The sequence below is a fragment of the Haliotis cracherodii genome, unplaced genomic scaffold (genome assembly GCF_022045235.1).
Source record: "Haliotis cracherodii isolate W230 unplaced genomic scaffold, xgHalCrac1.p SCAF_6, whole genome shotgun sequence".
NCBI classification, from domain to species: Eukaryota; Metazoa; Mollusca; class Gastropoda; order Lepetellida; family Haliotidae; genus Haliotis; species Haliotis cracherodii.
The window spans coordinates 31,784,530-31,803,062 of record NW_027266319.1 but is presented as its reverse complement, the minus strand read 5'-3'; the positions used below and the strand labels follow the sequence as shown (position 1 = coordinate 31,803,062).

Here is an 18,533-nt window from a genome sequence, read left to right as displayed (position 1 = left end):
ATAGATAGTCAACCACTTAGGCGTGATTTTAAAAAGAAAATTGGGGGGGGGGGGGGGGGCTGGTTGTTACAGATTATAGCCTCCGAAATCAGGTTAGTAGGTAAAAAAATGAAAATTCCTATTTCAAATATTTTGTTTGATTTTTGAAAATGTTAGGTAGGAAACAAATAGAAGTGGGGGTAAGAGGAATAGAGAAAAAAACAGATTAGGGTTACAGCCCTTCCGTTATAGACACAGATCTGTCACATTTCGTCATAATTTAGTTCTGTTCTGAAATCCTTAAGATAAATTTCAACAGGTTTTGATTATAGTATTTTGAATAATTTATATAAAACATTAAATGAGTTTTTTTAAACATTGTACTTATTTCTGGGCAGCGGTATAAAAAAACACGGCTTTTAAATCTGTACATATTTTGACATTTAAATTGTTTGGTATTGTCAGATTCATAACCCAAGTTTATATACAAATGTGGATTAGCTTGTAAATGGGTTTGAGGCCTTACATCTAACAGTCAGGCCTTACGGTATTGTCATTCTGTCAAAGTATACCAAAATAGGGGACATGTTGTATCAGGTTTGACATTTTCCACTAACCAGTAGAGCAATTTATATTTCATAATATCTGGGGGCACAGATGACCCAGATGGGTATGGGTGGCACCCCTCAGGGTGGCCTAGTGGTCTAAGGCGCCACGATTCGCCGTGCAGAGTTACGTCCCTTGGGCACCCCAGAAACATATGATTGTGGGTTGGAATCCTGGTTCGCCCAGATTACGTTTCTATGCCTGCATCACTTCGAGCTTTCCTCCAAATTAAGCTGACACACTGTGACATAACTAGAATAAAAGGTGGCACTAATACAACTCACTCACTCATAACATCCGGCCTTGATCGATTCTTACTGACAAGTGTCTATTTGACCCGCATGTTTGTCAAACTCCAATTATTGACGTAGTGTCTAGGGCTGGGACGAGTCCAAATTTACTACCCGGGTACCCACCATGCTATTACCCGACACTACCCGGATACCCGCTATATGTCTCAAGACTTGGGTGTAAAATGTCCGATTGGGAATAGTTTGACAGTGGTCCTGGTAAAATGTATTCAGACGAATGAAACGATCTGGTCATGCATAAACTGAAGTTGACTGAAGTTTTATCTTTATTAAAACCTATAAAGGTCAGAAGGAATGGGTATTTAGTCAGAAAGAAATGTGAACATTAGTGACTTGTAGTGTAAAGATAGAGTTTTAGATATTTTTTGTCTTTAAACAATATATCACTTGACTAACCACGGGTTCGGGTAGTCCTGTGGGTACCCAGGTCCTACTCAGTACCCACCCATCCTGAGTACCCGCGTTACCCATCCCAGCCCCAGTAGTGTGATTACAAACATTTGAACATACATCACAAAATGCTATTGAATGAAATGTATAGAAAACCACAAGGAGATATTCAGCTGTGTGATCTGATATGCTTATTGTCATTCCAGGAGACCAATAATCAATGAAAGTCTTGTTTGTAAATACATTGGAAAAACTCTACTTTGTCAAATGATTATTGCATGACACGAACTTGTCACAAAATATTGTGCAGATGTATTTGCTGTGGAACGTATCCCTGTTTTCTGTCAAGCGTGTGCGTCGATGGATATAGTATTGTTAACAAGTGGCGTGCCAACAGAGAATGAAGTGTTTTTGAAGTCTCTGGGAGTACATTGATTAAACGATATCCCACACATCTGCTGTGTCGCAAGATTGTAACCAGAGGTTTGTTTAATCAGGCTTTAGATTTGAAAATGAGGCCCACGGAAATGAATGTTGGGTTCTAGTAATACATCATGTTAGAATAAGAAAGTCTTCTCTTGCCTTTTTCTTTCAAGCTCATTTTAGTTCTTGGAAAGTTCACCTGATGCAACCTCGTATTGAGGTGTCCTGTGAGTGAGTGAGTGAGTGAGTGAGTGAGTGAGTGAGTGTGTGTGTGGGTGGGTGTGTGGGTGTGTGGGTGGGGGGTGAGTGAGTGAGTGAGTGTGTGAGTGGGTTGGTGGGTGGGTGGGTGGCTGAGTGAGTGAGTGAGTGAGTGAGTGAGTGAGTGAGTGAGTGAGTGTTCCGGTGGGTGAGTGAGTGGGTGGGTGGGTGGGGGGTGGGTGAGTTTGGGTGAGTGAGTGAGTGAGTGAGTGAGTGAGTTACGCCGCTTTAAGCAATATTTCAGCAATATCATGGCGGGGGACACCAGAAATGGATTTCACTCATCGTACTCATGTCAGGTATCAAACCTGGGCTTCTGCTTGACAAGCAAATGCTTTAACCACTAGAACGCCCCTCTTCTCTCTAAGTCAAGGTATCATATCAGAGTAGAGTATGATGTGAGGGTGGAGTCCAGTTCAGTGAATAAAAATCTTCCACTCCTTTGTCATGAAATATACATACTGCTTTTCAGTTCAGAGCTATGTTACGTGCAGATTTGATGGTGCTACATAGGATCTACAAACAGTCACAAAGCATGAGGTTTCAAATTAGAAATGTGATGCCATAGTCCTTTATAAGGAAGCACCAAGTTTAAAGTTCTCTGATCTGTTTGTTAATACAATCTGTAACTCAATTGCCATGAGGGTTTTTCCACAAATTAATTGCGACCCATGTCTTGTTAATGCAAGGAGTGAGTGAGTGAGTACGGTTTTACGCCACTTTTAGCAATATTCCAGCAGTATCACGGTGGGGGACACCAGAAATGGGCTTCACACATTGTACCCATGTCGGGAATCAAACCCGGGTCTTTGGCATGACGAGCAAACACTTTAACCACTAGGCTACCCGACCGCCCCGTTAATGCAAGGAAGATTGGATTTTAATGAGATTGATCAGTTGGTTTACAGATTTTTCTCTCAAAAGCCTTGGTTTGTGGTCAAAATAAAAATACAATAAAAAAAGAATTAGACTCTAGTTTTTTTTACACACAGTGAGTACCACTGAAACAAGTCAGGGTAGTCCCTACATTGGGGTCAGTCTACTTGTTTTCACTAAATATGTTTAATAATCCTGCAAATTTAGTCAGTATTTGCTGTGAAAAGGGGAATAACATAACATAACATAATTTGATATTTTAAAGCCAAGGACAAATAAATAATATGATAGGTTTTCATTGACAATCAATACACGAGAAGGCAATTAACAAACATTTTGCATATGTTCTAGCAAGTAAAACTAATATTATTTGAAGGCCCAGACAAATAATAAAAATAAATGGTTTTTATTTGAAATCAGCATGAGAGAAGCATTGATGAAACATTAGTTGCATACGTTCTGGCAGGTCATGTCATGAACCTGGATGTATGGACAATAAACAATAAAAAATAGAAATACCGGTATGCTGTTTTTTATCACTGGCTGGTACCGACTGTCTAAGTGTGGATTTCAGGGACAAATATAGTACGATCAAGTACCCCAATGCAATAGTGTAGTAATAGTTCAAAGGTGAGTGAGGTTAAAATGGATTTTAATGTCGTGTTCAAGATTTATATGTACTTATATACATGTGTGTGGCTGCTTGTCTGGACAAATGCTGGTTTTATTGTGCGAGAGATACCTGGCTGCAGACTCCTAGCCAACCAGTCCTTAATCCCTCAATGCCGAGGCCAGGCGTGGTGCAACATGTACCATCTTTTAATGACTTTGGCTGGTTGGTTTGTTGTTTAACGCCGCACTCAGCAATATTCCAGCTATATGACGGCGGTCTGTAAATAATCGAGTCTGGACCAGACAATCCAGTGATTAATATCATGAGCATCGATCCACGCAATTGGGATCAATGACATATATCAACCAAGTCAGCGAGCCTGACCACTCGATCACGTTAGTCGCCTTTTGCGACAAGCATAGTTGCCTTTTACGGCAAGCATGGGTTGCTGAAGACCTTTTCTACCCCGGAATCTTCACGGGTCTCTTATAATGGCTACAGAGTACTACAGCATGGTGTTACCGGATACAACCTGCAATTGATAGTGAGTGAGTGAGTGGCGTTAAACGCCGCTTTTAGCACTATTCCAGCAATATCTCGGTGGGGAACACCAGAAATGAGCTTCACACATTGTACCCATGTCGTGAATCGAATACGGGTCTTCGGCATGACGAGCGAACGCTTTAACCACTAGGCTACCTGACGGCCCCTGCAATTAATAATTCGTGTTCTGTTATATTGGGTTAACAAAATATAACAAGTTTTGTTATTATTTGTATCATTCAACCAAAAATCTAATCAAAAAGTCATTCACAAATGATGTTTTCCTTCGAAATTGATCGACAAAACAGAAGAAATGATTTTTTTTCTCTTGACGCTATGTCCCCCTGAATCCAGGACTATAAAAATGGTGGCAACTGTCCATGCTCAGTAATATTTACTATAGTACATGTTTAATCAGTGTCAGCCACTGCCAAACACTTAACCTCCGAAAATATCTTAATACGAATTTCGATAAACATGCCTGTATCGCAATATATTGCAATACAATTTCATTGCCAGTACACAGCCCTAACCACTGCAATACTATTGTACCAGTGGGCCAGACCTTTGTCTTGGTCGACAGTTTATTGTGTGAAATATGTAAAATGAAAAGGAGACATTTAAGACAGTAAATACAAGGATACATAAAAAAGTTTTTAGTCTCATATATCTAGGTCGTTGTTATGTATGGGACATATATATATAGGTAATGTTTTGTGTTTGTCACAATTTAGCATCCTTCAGCCCAGTGACTTGCTCACACTTAGACTCTGAGCTACCAAACCATCCTCCTGAGGCAAGGGAATTAACTGATATAAAAGGCTTGTTTCCACCCTTACGGAACTCGGCTGGTATTACCAGTGACAGAAACTAACATTTTTTGTCCACTAGTCCTTACAATGATAACATGTAGCAAAACCATTAAAAACTGCAAATTTCTACTAGTCCTTATGATACCTTAACTATCATGCAGTTTGGCAAGGACTATAGGGCTAGTGCAAATTTCTAAGGGTTACATTTTGGACTAACGAGTCTATGCATCATTCAATCAAAATCACATAACGAAATCGACATCCGGTTCATAAACTGCTGTGCAGATTTTGGTCGATTGCAGCTTTTGCAAGGTATGTATACCGCCAAATCGGCATAGACAGATATTTTCCAAATCTTATCATGTTTTTAATCAAGGTTCTCACATGAATTGACATCGCGAACTAAGACCCATTTGATTATCAGTCAGATCGGCTTGACTGGGCCCTGCCATTTGGATTGAAGCAAATGCGAGTGATATGAGAGGTGGAATCTGATCAATAGGAGGGACATAGAAGGGACATAAATCATAATTGCGACGATCGAGCCCAGAAAATCCAGCCTAGTTCGGCAAATCAGTTAACTTCCTATCCTTTGAAAGATGTACCCACCTGGGTGAAGGAATGTCCATGTGGGAGAAAGAGTTTGGAAGATGATCCCTGCTCTGTCAGACACACCACCAGCACCACAAATAGTAAACAATGATGCTGTCCACAACCTGGTACTGAACAACATGTGCTTTACACTCCATGAGTTCGAGGAGAACATGTTTCTCCATTGGGTCAACAGTAGTAGTGGGACAATACACCAATACATCAGTTGATCGCGATTTTTTACTTCTTGATACAAGTATCGATCACAATGCCACACTAAGTAAAAAGTCTCGATTCTTACCTTAAATGTATTCTTTAATAAATGTCACACCAAACACTAATTACTAGTGAAAATGAGTAGTGAAAACAAATATTTTCATCCATTGTGCTATCCATACTGCCAACTGTAAATCGCTAGTGTGCCAGGTATTTGGCAATCCTTTCTATGAAAAAGATGGCTGATGTACCACAGATAAGAGCACATGCAAGTATCGTGCTACGTATCGGATCGTTAGCAAAGTATCGTGAATCGTATCAGATCGCACAGCCAATCTCATTAAAATCAGACCTTAGTTCTCGCTACCAATAAACAAAGATCTGAGGACATACCATTAGGGGTCACGTCAGAACGACCTTTCATCCAACCAACCAGATCAAGAAAGTGACAGTCAGAATGTGATTTCTAATCATGCAACCTCGAAAACTTTAACACGGGGTATTCCAAACGATAGTTACTGGTTTAACGACTGAATCCATACAATCAAGACTATCTATTAGTCATTCCACAATGTTCATTTGTTCAGGTTTCAAATTTTTAATCGAGAATTAGTCAAAATATGTTTCGAAGCGTAGTCGCCAATCTGAAATTAGTGCCGTAAAGCACGAGAAAGCTGTCTTCTGATTGGTCATTCCATTGGTGTGTCAAAGTTCGCGCAAGGTTGGTCTGACATGTGCTGTACTAGGATGTCCTCAGATCTTTGTTTAGCGGTAGCGAGAACTAAGAACTGGTTTTAATGAGATTGATCGCACAGCTGGTGTATCGTCCCAGCCCTAGTCAATAGAAACATTCCTTCATGAACATCCAAACATATGACCCGACAGGAGGAATGGGACCTTATGGGTTCAAGGATAGAATTGTGCTGTGACGTCATAAAGACGTTTGATGTCAACTTACTTCAGTAAAAATCACCATAGGTGCTGACTGTACAAAAATATCTTATTTTTCTCTTGTTAGTTCATAATGTAATCCAAACATTTATTTCAAAACCTTTTCGCTCGTCAAGATACCAGAACTATTCACTCGTTTCATAAAGTTGGTATTACACAGGAGCTTGTTTAGTATTCCAGATTTATTTAACATCATGCAATGGGTATAATGTCAGTTGCAGAAATTGTATATTTCAGGGCACAAATATTTCAGTTGTTATTTTTGCTGATTGCTCTAAGCAGTTCCAAAGTTTTGCGGCAGTTAAAAGAAAGAAATGAGAACATTGTTGACATGTTTTGTTTCCAATAAGAAGATTTCCCAGATTATATAATTGGGTTCCAGTGGGACATATTTATATTTTCATGTGCTTATTTCCAGACATCAAGGGGAGGTAACTCACCGTGTAGCCACCTGGTGGCTGTACTGCCTGTCTCGTTTGTTCTCAAACACTCTCGCGAGACCAAAGTCGGCAATCTTTAGATGTCCTGTGGAGCTGATTAGGAGGTTGGCTGGCTTCAAGTCCTGTCATGAAAATTAACATCTGTTCATTGTTGGTTGTTTCAGGCAATATTCAACTATATGATCTTTAAATAATCAAGTCTGGATCAGACAATCAAGTGATTGATATAATGAGTAAATGATCCATGCAATCTGGGTACAATAGCAGAAAATCAATCAAGTCATCGAGCCTGACCATCCGATACATTAAGTTGCCACAAGGTTGTTATCCTAACTCATCATGTCACATATACGATACAGTATGTTGACTCTGAGCCGAACAGTCCTTGTTTAATGTTTAATGCTGAGCACCAGGCAGGGTAACAACAAGTAGACCCGTGAAGATTCCGGGGTAGAATAGGTCTTCAGCAACCCATGCTTGCCGTAAAAGGTAGCTATGTTTGTCGTAAAAGGCGACTAATGGGATCGGGTGGTCAGGCTGGCTGACTTGGTTGATGCATGTCATCAATCCCAATTGCGTGGATTGATGCTCATGATATTAATCACTGGATTGTCTGGTCCATATTCGATTATTTACAGATCGCCGTCATATAGCTGGAATATTGCTGAATGCGGCGTTAAACAACAAACCAACCAATTAAAAGAAATGATGTAAACAATTTGCAATTCATCTCTTTTTGTGGAACCTTAGGATTGTTTTTGTCATTGATGTTGAATTATCAACCAAGTGACAAGAAAGAACACTTGTGACAGCCAATTTTTCTAAGAAATGTCGACTGTTAAGAAACAGTGATTTTATATAACAGTTAGTGTATTATCAAACTGGATCTAAATACTGAGTGGAAAGTTAACACTGTCAATGTGAATAATAATGTCATAGTTGAGATGATATGGGATATACCTGTATATTATTTCAGTTTTAAACAAAAAAATAGATTTCATCACCACATGTATTAAAGTTTAAATGATAATGTCCAAAACATTAACAGTATCACAACTGTGACCGAAGTTGAACAACACAATCAAAGGGAGATAATCATTGTATGTCTGTGTGTCACTAGAAGTTCTACAACACTATAAATCAGAATCAGTTGTTCCCACGTTTTTGTAGACAGCTTTCAGTGCAGATTGAGACATCTGGAAGCTGCGATTGGAAGATAATGTGTAAGATTTTTATGGTTTTTCAAATATACATCCATCCAGTAACTAAAACCTACCATATGTCCCACAGAGCTACAAATAAGCTATGTATATACTTAATATACCCCACAAAAATATTCAAAACCCAATTACTTTCAATGAACTTGCTTACAGGACCGCATACATTAAATGAAAAACACAAATGTTTAAAACAGCACGCATAAATATCCAATGAAGCTTTTTCAGCATGCATACAAACGAGCTAATTTCCGAATCACAATTACAAGCTAATTTACTTTCCGAGTCAAGCATATATTTAGAACAGTTATCATTAAAACATTATTTCAATTTTTTTTTAATCTTAAAGGGGCACTGATCTAACGCAATTCCCCGGACTGGTTGTTGCCTTTGTTATTGTTTTTTCCCCCGTGAGTACCCGGATGATACGCAATGCAACTGAGCGTGACCAAAGACTGGGCTACCGTCTGCAAGGACAGCTAAATAAACTTGGCAATATTTGTTTTACGCATTTTTGCATAAACACTGACTGGTTAACTGTGATCTATAAAGATTTCGACAAAGGGCGCATGTTAATTAATTTCTTCAGCCTAAACAAACAGACAAAAAGAACAGCAGAACTCATCGGATGTCGTCATTTGGAAATACCCCAGATGGTTATAGTTTAATACTAAAAAAAGTATCCATGCAGTGAAAGCATTTTCGGATTTCGGATTGCGTCGATATTACGATTACTACTCCCTTGTTGTCATCCACGTTTTCTCGTATAACCCTACACTTATGTATTTGTCGTCATTCACTTGATGCTCAGTTAATGAATTTATTACAGGTACAATTAGTGGTAGCACCACTTATATTACCTGACAAAGGTTCCCATTTGGCTTTTATTGTGTCTGGAGTAATTATTCAATCTAAATCCAGGTTTGAAGTGAGGTGAAATGTGTGTTATGTAATATGCACGTAGCAGCCAAGCAAGAGGTAAATGATCAGTTGATTTATTTTTTTTGTAAATCAACGGATCGTTCCTAGTCATCAAAGGATTAACAGGAAATACTTTGATTTATTAATCACAGTTATCTTGCACAGTGGATATGTCAAGAGTGAGTGTTTACATGTCTAGGTTTACTAAAACAAAGGGAATACACTCATATCATGGTGTGAAGTGCCGATGTAAAAACAACATACTTTGTTCAAAGGGTTAACTGATAATACGTTGATTGATTGATCATTGTAATCTATCACTCAATGGATTTTTTAGGAACTGTGGACGTTATGAAAATAGTTGTCACGTGGGCTTTCTCAGCCGACGATTGAGACTTGACACCTATGTAAAACACCTGAAACAATCCAAGTGATCAGTTGAGAAACGAACATGGGTTATAATATCCCGAAACGATTTCTATCTTTTAAAATATTTGATTGTTACAGAGACATGAGACATCGAATAAGTTTCTTTGTACAGCTGCAGACGAGTGGGATATTGTTCCTTTGTGTGGATATTCACGGATACATTCCTCGAACAAGGAAGCTGCCTAAAATTTATACACATAAATTTGGTAGGTTGTAATTATGGTATTTGCATTTTGTTTTCCTTCATTTGAACCGATTCGTTCTTGTTTCTCTACGTCTTGGTTGGGAAACTCTTCAATGAGCGATAGACGTTGTTTTCACAGGTCTTTTCCTTTGTAAGCGTGTATATATTACCGTCAATTTGTAAAATGTGATTCAGACGATCAAAATGGCCTACAAACATCACAACAGATTATTATGTAGGATTAGAAGCCAAACAACATAGAAATGTACTTTTCAACGTAACATTTTCAGTTTCTTGGTGATGACATTAAACATCAAAATGTTTGGAATTCGTTATCATAATAATACAGATGGAAATGTTTTTCAGTCACTTTGTAAAATAACTGAATATTTAGACGTTTAATAAATTTGTTACACATTTGACAGTAAAAACATATACACACAATAAAAAAAGCAATGCTCAGGTGAAATATTTACTTTGTGTTGCAAGTCAAAATAGCGTAAACGAAAATTGCAAAATTACCAAGCAAGTGACTTATCAAAACTTCGTCACCATTGCCGATGCTACCCACAAAGATACCTACATTTCCTTATTATCTCGAAAACTGTATTTCATTTTGTTGATCAATGTGACCATACGCCCTTATTACTACCCATAAAAGTGACTAATGCGCTTACGAATGGCGCAGCAGAGGTCGCGAACTAGTCTAAGGCAACAACTAGACATGTAAACACTCACTTTTGACATATACACTGTGCAAGATAACAATGATTAATCAATCAACGTATTTTCTGTTAATCCTTTGATGACTAGGAACGATCCGTTCATTTTCAAAAAAAGTAAATCAACTGATCATTCACCTCTTGCTGGTCTGCCACGTGCATATTACATAACACACATTTCACCTCACTTCAAACCTGGATTTAGATTGAATAATTACCCCAGACATAATAAAAGCCAAATGGGAACCTTTGTCAGGTAAACTAAGTGGTGCTACCAATAATTGTACCTGTAATAAATTCATTAACTGAGTATCAAGTGAATGACTACAAATACACAAGTGTAGGGTTATACGAGAAAACGTGGATGACAACAAGGAGTATTAATCGTTAATCGTTGAGAGCATGAACAGCAACTACTGGGGTACCATGACCCACATCCAGGTGACTGCCTGGTACAGAGCCTGACCAACCTACCCGATGCATGATGTTGTTCTCATGGCAGAAAGCAACTCCTTTCAGCAACATCAGCATGAAGGACTTCACCTGGGCTTCGGAGAGAGGCTTTTCCGAGTTCCGTATCACCTCAGACAGGTCAGACAGCATGTACTCAAACACCAACACGATCACCGTCCCGTGAGGAAACACTTCCCGCAGCTTCACCGTCTGGAGACAGAAGAAGTCAATGTATCTCCAACATCATCATCCACACCAGCAAATGATCGTCACAAATTGTTTCATATACCCAAACTAAAAGTTAATGTGAGCATGTTGTTTACATCACAGCCAGCAATATTCCAGCTGTATCACAGAGGACTGGAAACAGTGAGTGAGTGTGTTTGTATGTTGTTTAACGCCGCACTCAGCACTATTCCAGCTATATGACGGCGGTCTGTAAATTATCAAGTCTGGACCAGACAATCCAGTGATTGATATCATGATCATCAATCCAAGCAATTGGGATCAATGACATGCATCAAGTCAGCGAGCCTGACCACCCGATCCCATTAGTCGCCTCTTATGACAAGCATAGTCGCCTTTTAGGGCAAGCATGGGTTGCTGAAGATCTGTTCTACCCCGGATCTTCATGGGTTCAGTACTTGAGTGAACTCTCATGTCAAACATAGGGTACATCAGATATATTATGCTATTTGTCTATTACCAACATGAATATGTATAATCTCCACTGTGTCAGTCTGTGACTTTATCCACTTGTCCGAATCCCCAGTCCAAGAACAGCCAAGTATTTGTAAAATATGTTTATATATACATATATATCACTATTTAAAACTGCATCCCAACCAGGAGTGAGAAATCAATATGTTTTGGTAATTATTTCCTTGGTGGTAATGATATTACTTAAATCACAGCCATGTTATTGTGATTTGAAACCTCTGATTTATCAGTCTTATTTGATCATTCTCCAAATTCGTGGGAGAATGTTAAATAATGACTGTGTAGGACATATCACTTACATATGGATTATCTTCTATCTCTTGTAGAGCCTTGATTTCTCTGAAAACACAAATGGATAAAGGTAAACATTCAAATAATGAAAAACTATAATAATGAGTCACTCCAAGGAGTGCTACAACCAAGAAAATGTACAATCTTTTATGTAATAAATCCAAGTAACATTAATAAATTTTTTAAAAATTGTAAATTTTATATTAATTTGTAAAATGTAAAGTTTACAAATTTTTAAACATATCTTATCTCACACTATGCACTTATACCCAAGCCTGTAGAGTCTACAACCATGAGACATGAGGAAGCTGGTGTTAAACAGTGATTAAAGAAACTATAACATTTCCAAGTGTTATAAAGACAAAAACTGGTGAGTGAGTAAATACACTATAACAGGCAATGAGACCCCTTGTACTCCATTCGGACGTGACCGCCTCCGTGGTCTTGTGGTAGAGCGTCCGCCCAGAGAGCGGAAGGTCCGGAGTTCGATCCCTGTCCGCGTCATACCAAAAAATGTTAAAAGATGGTACTTGTTGTTACCCTGTCTTGCGCTCGGCATTAAGGGGCTAAAACAAGGACTGGTTGGCTGGGAGTCAGTATACTGTGTGGGGTAGTCACGTTAAACTGCGGCATGGTATCTCAGTGAGCTAGCACTGTAAATAGACATCAGTCTGGACTAGTACAAGCAGCCACACACACACATGCATACATGTTGCTATATAAGTGCAATAGTCCCAATTTCACCTCACCTCACCATTCGGACGTTACAACATGAAATCGGGAATAACAAGGATTTCGGGCGACGGGTGCAGTAGGTGGGAAAGAGGATGGAGTAAAAGATCTTCCCACAGTGGAAGATGGTTGAACTTTCTTTCTGCAATCTGTACCAACATCACGAACCTACTTCGATTTGGCAAATAGGGAGCGACCAAAAGCAGTCGAAGTTGGTTGGTTGACACTGCCGTCCGAATGCCCCGGTTGGGGGAAAGGCGTAGGCATTGAGGTTCTCCCATGAGATGGCCAGACTGTCTTGGTCCACTGCCTGAGGATCCATGATGTGAGAAACGAAGCGCGGTTGCTAAGTGTTGAACTTGGTTGTGAAGAAATTGACGTCTCGGCTTGGGTAAAGTTGGCAGATCCACCTTTGAGAGAACCATGCGGACATCTGAGGCTGCCGGTTCCTACAGCGTAGGCATGGACACAAGAGCACTGGGGACAGAGATGACTGGACTGATTGAGCTGGAATGTCGTCAGTGAGGAAGATGCTAAAGACACCATCATCTTCAACCAACATGGAGGGCATCGTAGACATCGTAGACACCGATGGTGGTTTGTCAACTGGAACGGTGGAAGGCACAGCTGGCTTGATGACCCGTTTGGCCTTCTTGGCAAAGGAAAGCCCATGTTTCACGCCCTTGGTCTTCGACTGGCGGTCAACATCATGCTTGTTGCATTTGCGTAAGAATACGCTGAAAGGTTCCTCCGTGAGGCGGGAACACTGGGAACATCTTTTGTCTATATATCTAAAGAAATGGCAGCAATAATCACCACAGTGATCATAAGGATCGGCAGAGGAGTAAGTTCGTCTGCAATTTAGACAGGCCAGGCATTTGTCATGTCTGTACCCATCTTCCCCCAGGTTAGTGGAAAAACATTGCTACGAATGAGGAGTAGCTTACCCCCAAAATACTAAAATGTATTCTCTAAAACTCAATACACGTCTCCAAAATAAGGTGTAACAAGAATACTGAATCTGAGTCTTTTTGATATTTCTTTTACCTTGCCCATCATTTTGCCAGGGTTACAAGGGACTTGCTGCCTGAATATTCACATCAATTTAAAGCTGTGCAATGCAATTTATGACTACACCTGATACAGACAAAATAAGTTAAAATGGAATACTTACCTTAGAGCTGTGTTTGGAATTCCATCGTCCAGATTCCTGAGGGGGACTTTCTTCAAGGCCACCACTTCACCACTCTGACAACAATAACATCATAAAGTTACACAAAGAATCTCTATGAAGACATGGACTTCGTAATAAATACCAGCTTCTTGATTGGTTTAACCAATGTTTCAGGGCTACTTCTTGCCCCTACACCAGGGGAATACTGAGTATACTTGTAATGGTTTTGGGTTTTGATGCCATGGCTCAGCAATGCAAATGACAGAGTGTATACAATATCTACAATATAATGCTGCTGCTTTTATCATTTACATTTGGAACAGGCCAATTAACTACATTTTTGGGGGTACAGAAATCAGAATGCTTGTCAGATTTTCACGCAGAGTGGTATCTTATCAGAGAAGCAGATGTGAATTTGATGAGATTATGTGTTTGTTAGGATCACTTTAGGATACACCAACATGTACATTTAAACAGATTCTCTCAATCTGCCTCACTCATGACCAATGGATACAGTAGTTAATGAACTGATGTAGGACAAAATACTGCATATTTTCCAATGACAATTTTACATGACAATGTATAATTGTGCTAATAATATATGTGATATCTGCATGAATAATTCCTTACCGTACAATGCTAATGACTTGCTCTGATTGCAATTTATCTCCCTTAGAGTGAGTGAGTGAGTGAGTTGGGGTTAATGCCGCTTTTAACAGTATTCCAGTTTTATTGTCAGCTCTAATAATGTGGGAGGAAAGACGAAAGAGATGCAGGTCTCAGACGTTAACCACTTCGGTGAAATTCACGAGCACAGGTATGGTGCTGACAAACCTAGAAACATAATCGGGGCGAACCGGGATTCGAACCCACAATCATAGGTTTCTGGCATGTCTGGGACGCAACGGAAAACGTCTGAGACCTGCCTCACTTCGGGCTTTCCTCCCACATTAAGCTGACACGCCGAGATATAACTGGAATAATGTTACAAGCGACGATAAACCCTACACACTCACTCACTCACTAATACACAAATCACATGAACAACTGAAAAATATTTCACTCACTTATGAAAGACAACTTCATCTTGAAAACAAGCCATTACTTGAATATTTTCAATGTCTGTGACACAACACCCTCGTTATCATGGTTAGCATGAGAAATTATGATACACATAGCTGTCCAAAAAAGTATGATGTCCGAAAACCAATATTCTGCTGATGTACAACATTTTTTCAGTCACGTGTCATGTGTTTTTTCAGGCTACTACAGAAAGAACAAAGACAAACCTCTGTGTGTTTTGCCTTCAGTACAATGCCATGTGCTCCCTCGCCGATGCGTCCTAGGATCGTGTACTGCTCCATGAGATAAACCAGGCTGCAACAAGATATATAACTGTTATGTTCAGTCTTTGATAAGCCTTTAGAAGTTGGGAGAACATGAATATATATTTATTGACGATTTTTTTTACCATCTCTCCCTAAATTTAACATTACTATTGACTTTGTTTTAGTTTGGCCTCTGTCACATAATGCGCTGACGAAAACTGTTCATATTTTGATGATGATTATATTTATCTTCTGTAGATATTGTTTTTATTAATTACGGCTTAATTTAATTAAAATTTATTTTTCATACCGTATGTAATACTATAAATATTCTTCCTCAGTATTAATTATGAGCTATATGATCTAAGGTACAACTGACTTTGTGTATTTAGACAACAGTGAGTAATAGTTGCATGTCTTGTGTCGAGTTAAAGTTTAAAGTTTGTATTTGATTGATGAGAAATAAATGGAAAACCATGGGCAAACTTAGGACAATTTAGAAAACTACAAACATTAATACAGGCTATGATATTTATATCTGGTACCATGCTTGTCACTGCTAATCGGAGAAATATTATTCTCAGTCACATAAAAATTCATTTTCAACAACACTCATGGTCAAATGTGAAAATTTAATTCATTGGAACTATTAGCATAATAAATTAGTAGCGAACTACGTGAAATAAGACAATATCCGTACATTAATAGCCTCAATTTTCTGGCTAATAGTAATAGTGAAATAGTATGCAGTGGCCATGCATATTTGCAAGTAAATCTAGCCTGAATTTATTTTTGACATAAAGATTATCTGGAGATATGTTTTGTGAAAACTGTGAATATTGTGAACTGTTACAACTGTCTTGCTTGCATCATCTGGATGAGTTATATTTACACTTCCTGAGTTCCTGTGCAATTTATCGGATCATATTTTTATGTGGCATTCATAGTGGCTTTTGAAGCTTTTGTTAAATGAAAATAGTTATACAATTGTAACATAAAATAAGATATCTTTACTGAATTTTTTAAAATAAAATAAATTATAGAATACTTTTGATATCAGATCAAATGTGCTTTTTCTTCACATGCCCTCGAAGACAGCATTTGTATTTTTTTTTCCTATCTTTTTCTTTGTTTGAAACGTTTTGGGAGATTTTACCGACAGCTTGGTAGCGGAAACATCACTGTCATTCTTAGTCTTTCATACAGACCCTGAAACAAATGTATCCAATACAGCCAAAGCAAGTCTATGATATTTGGCAAGTCTAGATTACTGCTGTCTCAAAATGAAGAAAGTCTCATGGCCCCCTTTTTTAAGATAATTTAACAACAATTTGTATTTTTCTGTAAAATATGTTGATTCAGAGACAAGATGTTTGTCTGTCATTCTCTTCAGGCCAAGAGGCATTTGAAAGCCACCTCTGGTTGTAATCTGTGAATTCTGCAAGTGACAAATCGAGGTCCAAGACGGGCCAGGCAATGAAGTCATTGTTTGGTTTGTAATAACCGCAGTTCGTTATAAGCATATATACAACAAATGACCTGGACTGAAAAATAAGTTTGTTATATCGGTCAGTTTGTTATAAGAGTGTTTGTTATAAACGTAGTTCACTGTACATGTATTGGGCGGAAGACAACAAATTTCGACAAATAATTTGCAGTCAACTGACATGTGCAAATGAGAGATAAGACAAAGATCTTTGTAATCCACTAAGAGCTGTCCTTTTATTGGACTGTCGCTGGCCGTAGTTGGAGAAATCTCGGTTTAGGGAATGACCTCCGGATATATGTGATATTGTGGCCGATATTGTTAACGTGGTTACCAGAATGGTCAGTTGCGAACATCGCCGCATCTGCAGCGGTACAGGGAGGTTAACAGCAGGGTGTCGGGAAGTATCAGTTACATGCCAGGCTGTAGCGCTGATGGTTTATGATAAACTGTTGGGGATAGAACTGTTGGGGACAAACTGTCCATTTTATGATCTCTGTTGTACACAAAAACATTTTTTTTATCGATAATGTATGCTTCGAGGTCGAAGTCACTGACAGGTTCTCTTGACGACAGATGCTGCTTATAGAGTTAAATGCATGTTCTTTGATGTTAATTCTGCACTATAAAAAGAAATTGGCATTTGATATGAAACAAAATAATGATCGTCTCTGTTACCAAATTATCTCCCTTGCAAAAGAGCTCAGGCACAGATCATGTTTTATCCAAATCACAAAAAATCCGTATAAATGACAACCAAAGTTATAAGATAGACATTCAGAGACAATCAATTATCAATCTGACTCACAAAAATCTTCTGTTACGTCGTTATGTCAGCTTCACGCTCATCATTGTTTTCATTAGCAACATGCTCTGCCTCGACTTGTTGGATTTCCGGGAGTGAAGCGCTACGATTTTTTAGAGTAGCTTCCCTTGGATTGAATTCTTACTGATTTTATTACACTTCTACTAATATCGCGCACAGGCACAGTGCATAAAAATTATAGGACAATTTCAATCTTGAAACTGGACTGCAAAATGTTAGATTCGATTTAAACATTAAGTAACCATGAGGCACGCCACAAGTTGTGAACACACGATTACCGGAATTTGACAGACGCATGAGATGACACTATCATACTATTTATACCATTACGTATAATCTAATGCAATATAAACCAGATGTTCAACTGATACATATTCTGGGGAAAATATTTGCAAATAATACCAAAAAAAACGAAATATTTGTATATTTCCCTAATTTTATCCATGGACTCCTAGATCTATACTAGCATGAGTCGACGCCCTGATTTGTTTGTCGAAGTCGCCGACTCCCTAAGTAAAAAACAAATATAATTATTCGGAGGTGATTAATGTGATAAAACACAAATACTAAAACAATACCTTCTGAAGAAAAAGCCTAGCTCCTACCATGAGAAAGATTATGTCCCAGTGGAATTCCGGGCAACGTCTGCTGGATGTAAGAGGCGTCAAAATAGATCGAGTGGTCAGGCTCGGTGACTTGGTTGTGGCGTGTGTGGATCGTTGCTCGCAATATCGATCATTGCCTGGTAGTCTGGTACAGACTCGATTATTTACAGGCCGCCGTCATATAAATAGCGCTGAATGCGGCGTTAAAACAACAAACATACAAAATATGTACTTTATAGTTGAGCATCTTTAATAGAAAATCACTGACAGTGCTTTGGTAGATGGTCTTGGAAATACCCCCGCTGAAGAAAACTAGTTAAAATCTCAATTTCGTTTGGTTGATGTACTTATACACATATATAATTTAAGTTTGTTAATAACATATATAGTCTGATCAATCGGGTATTCTATTATCTATAGGACTTAAAAAGATTAT

The 18,533-nt window shown here is 38.6% G+C and overlaps 1 protein-coding gene across 1 annotated transcript in view; it reads right to left on the bottom strand.

The window, feature by feature from the left end:
• LOC139444619 (cyclin-dependent kinase 20-like) overlaps positions 1 to 17,561 on the bottom strand; it is a 44,958-nt gene extending 27,397 nt beyond the window's left edge. The window contains exons 1-6 of the mRNA XM_071225530.1: positions 17,475 to 17,561; positions 15,142 to 15,229; positions 13,853 to 13,926; positions 11,955 to 11,994; positions 10,957 to 11,145; positions 7,010 to 7,131 (exon numbers count right to left, since the gene is read on the bottom strand). Of these exons, the coding sequence (XP_071081631.1) occupies positions 7,010 to 7,131; positions 10,957 to 11,145; positions 11,955 to 11,994; positions 13,853 to 13,926; positions 15,142 to 15,216 (500 nt within the window). The 5' untranslated portion in view covers positions 15,217 to 15,229; positions 17,475 to 17,561. The remainder of the gene's footprint in view (positions 1 to 7,009; positions 7,132 to 10,956; positions 11,146 to 11,954; positions 11,995 to 13,852; positions 13,927 to 15,141; positions 15,230 to 17,474) is intronic.
• Positions 17,562 to 18,533: the final 972 nt, after the last annotated feature.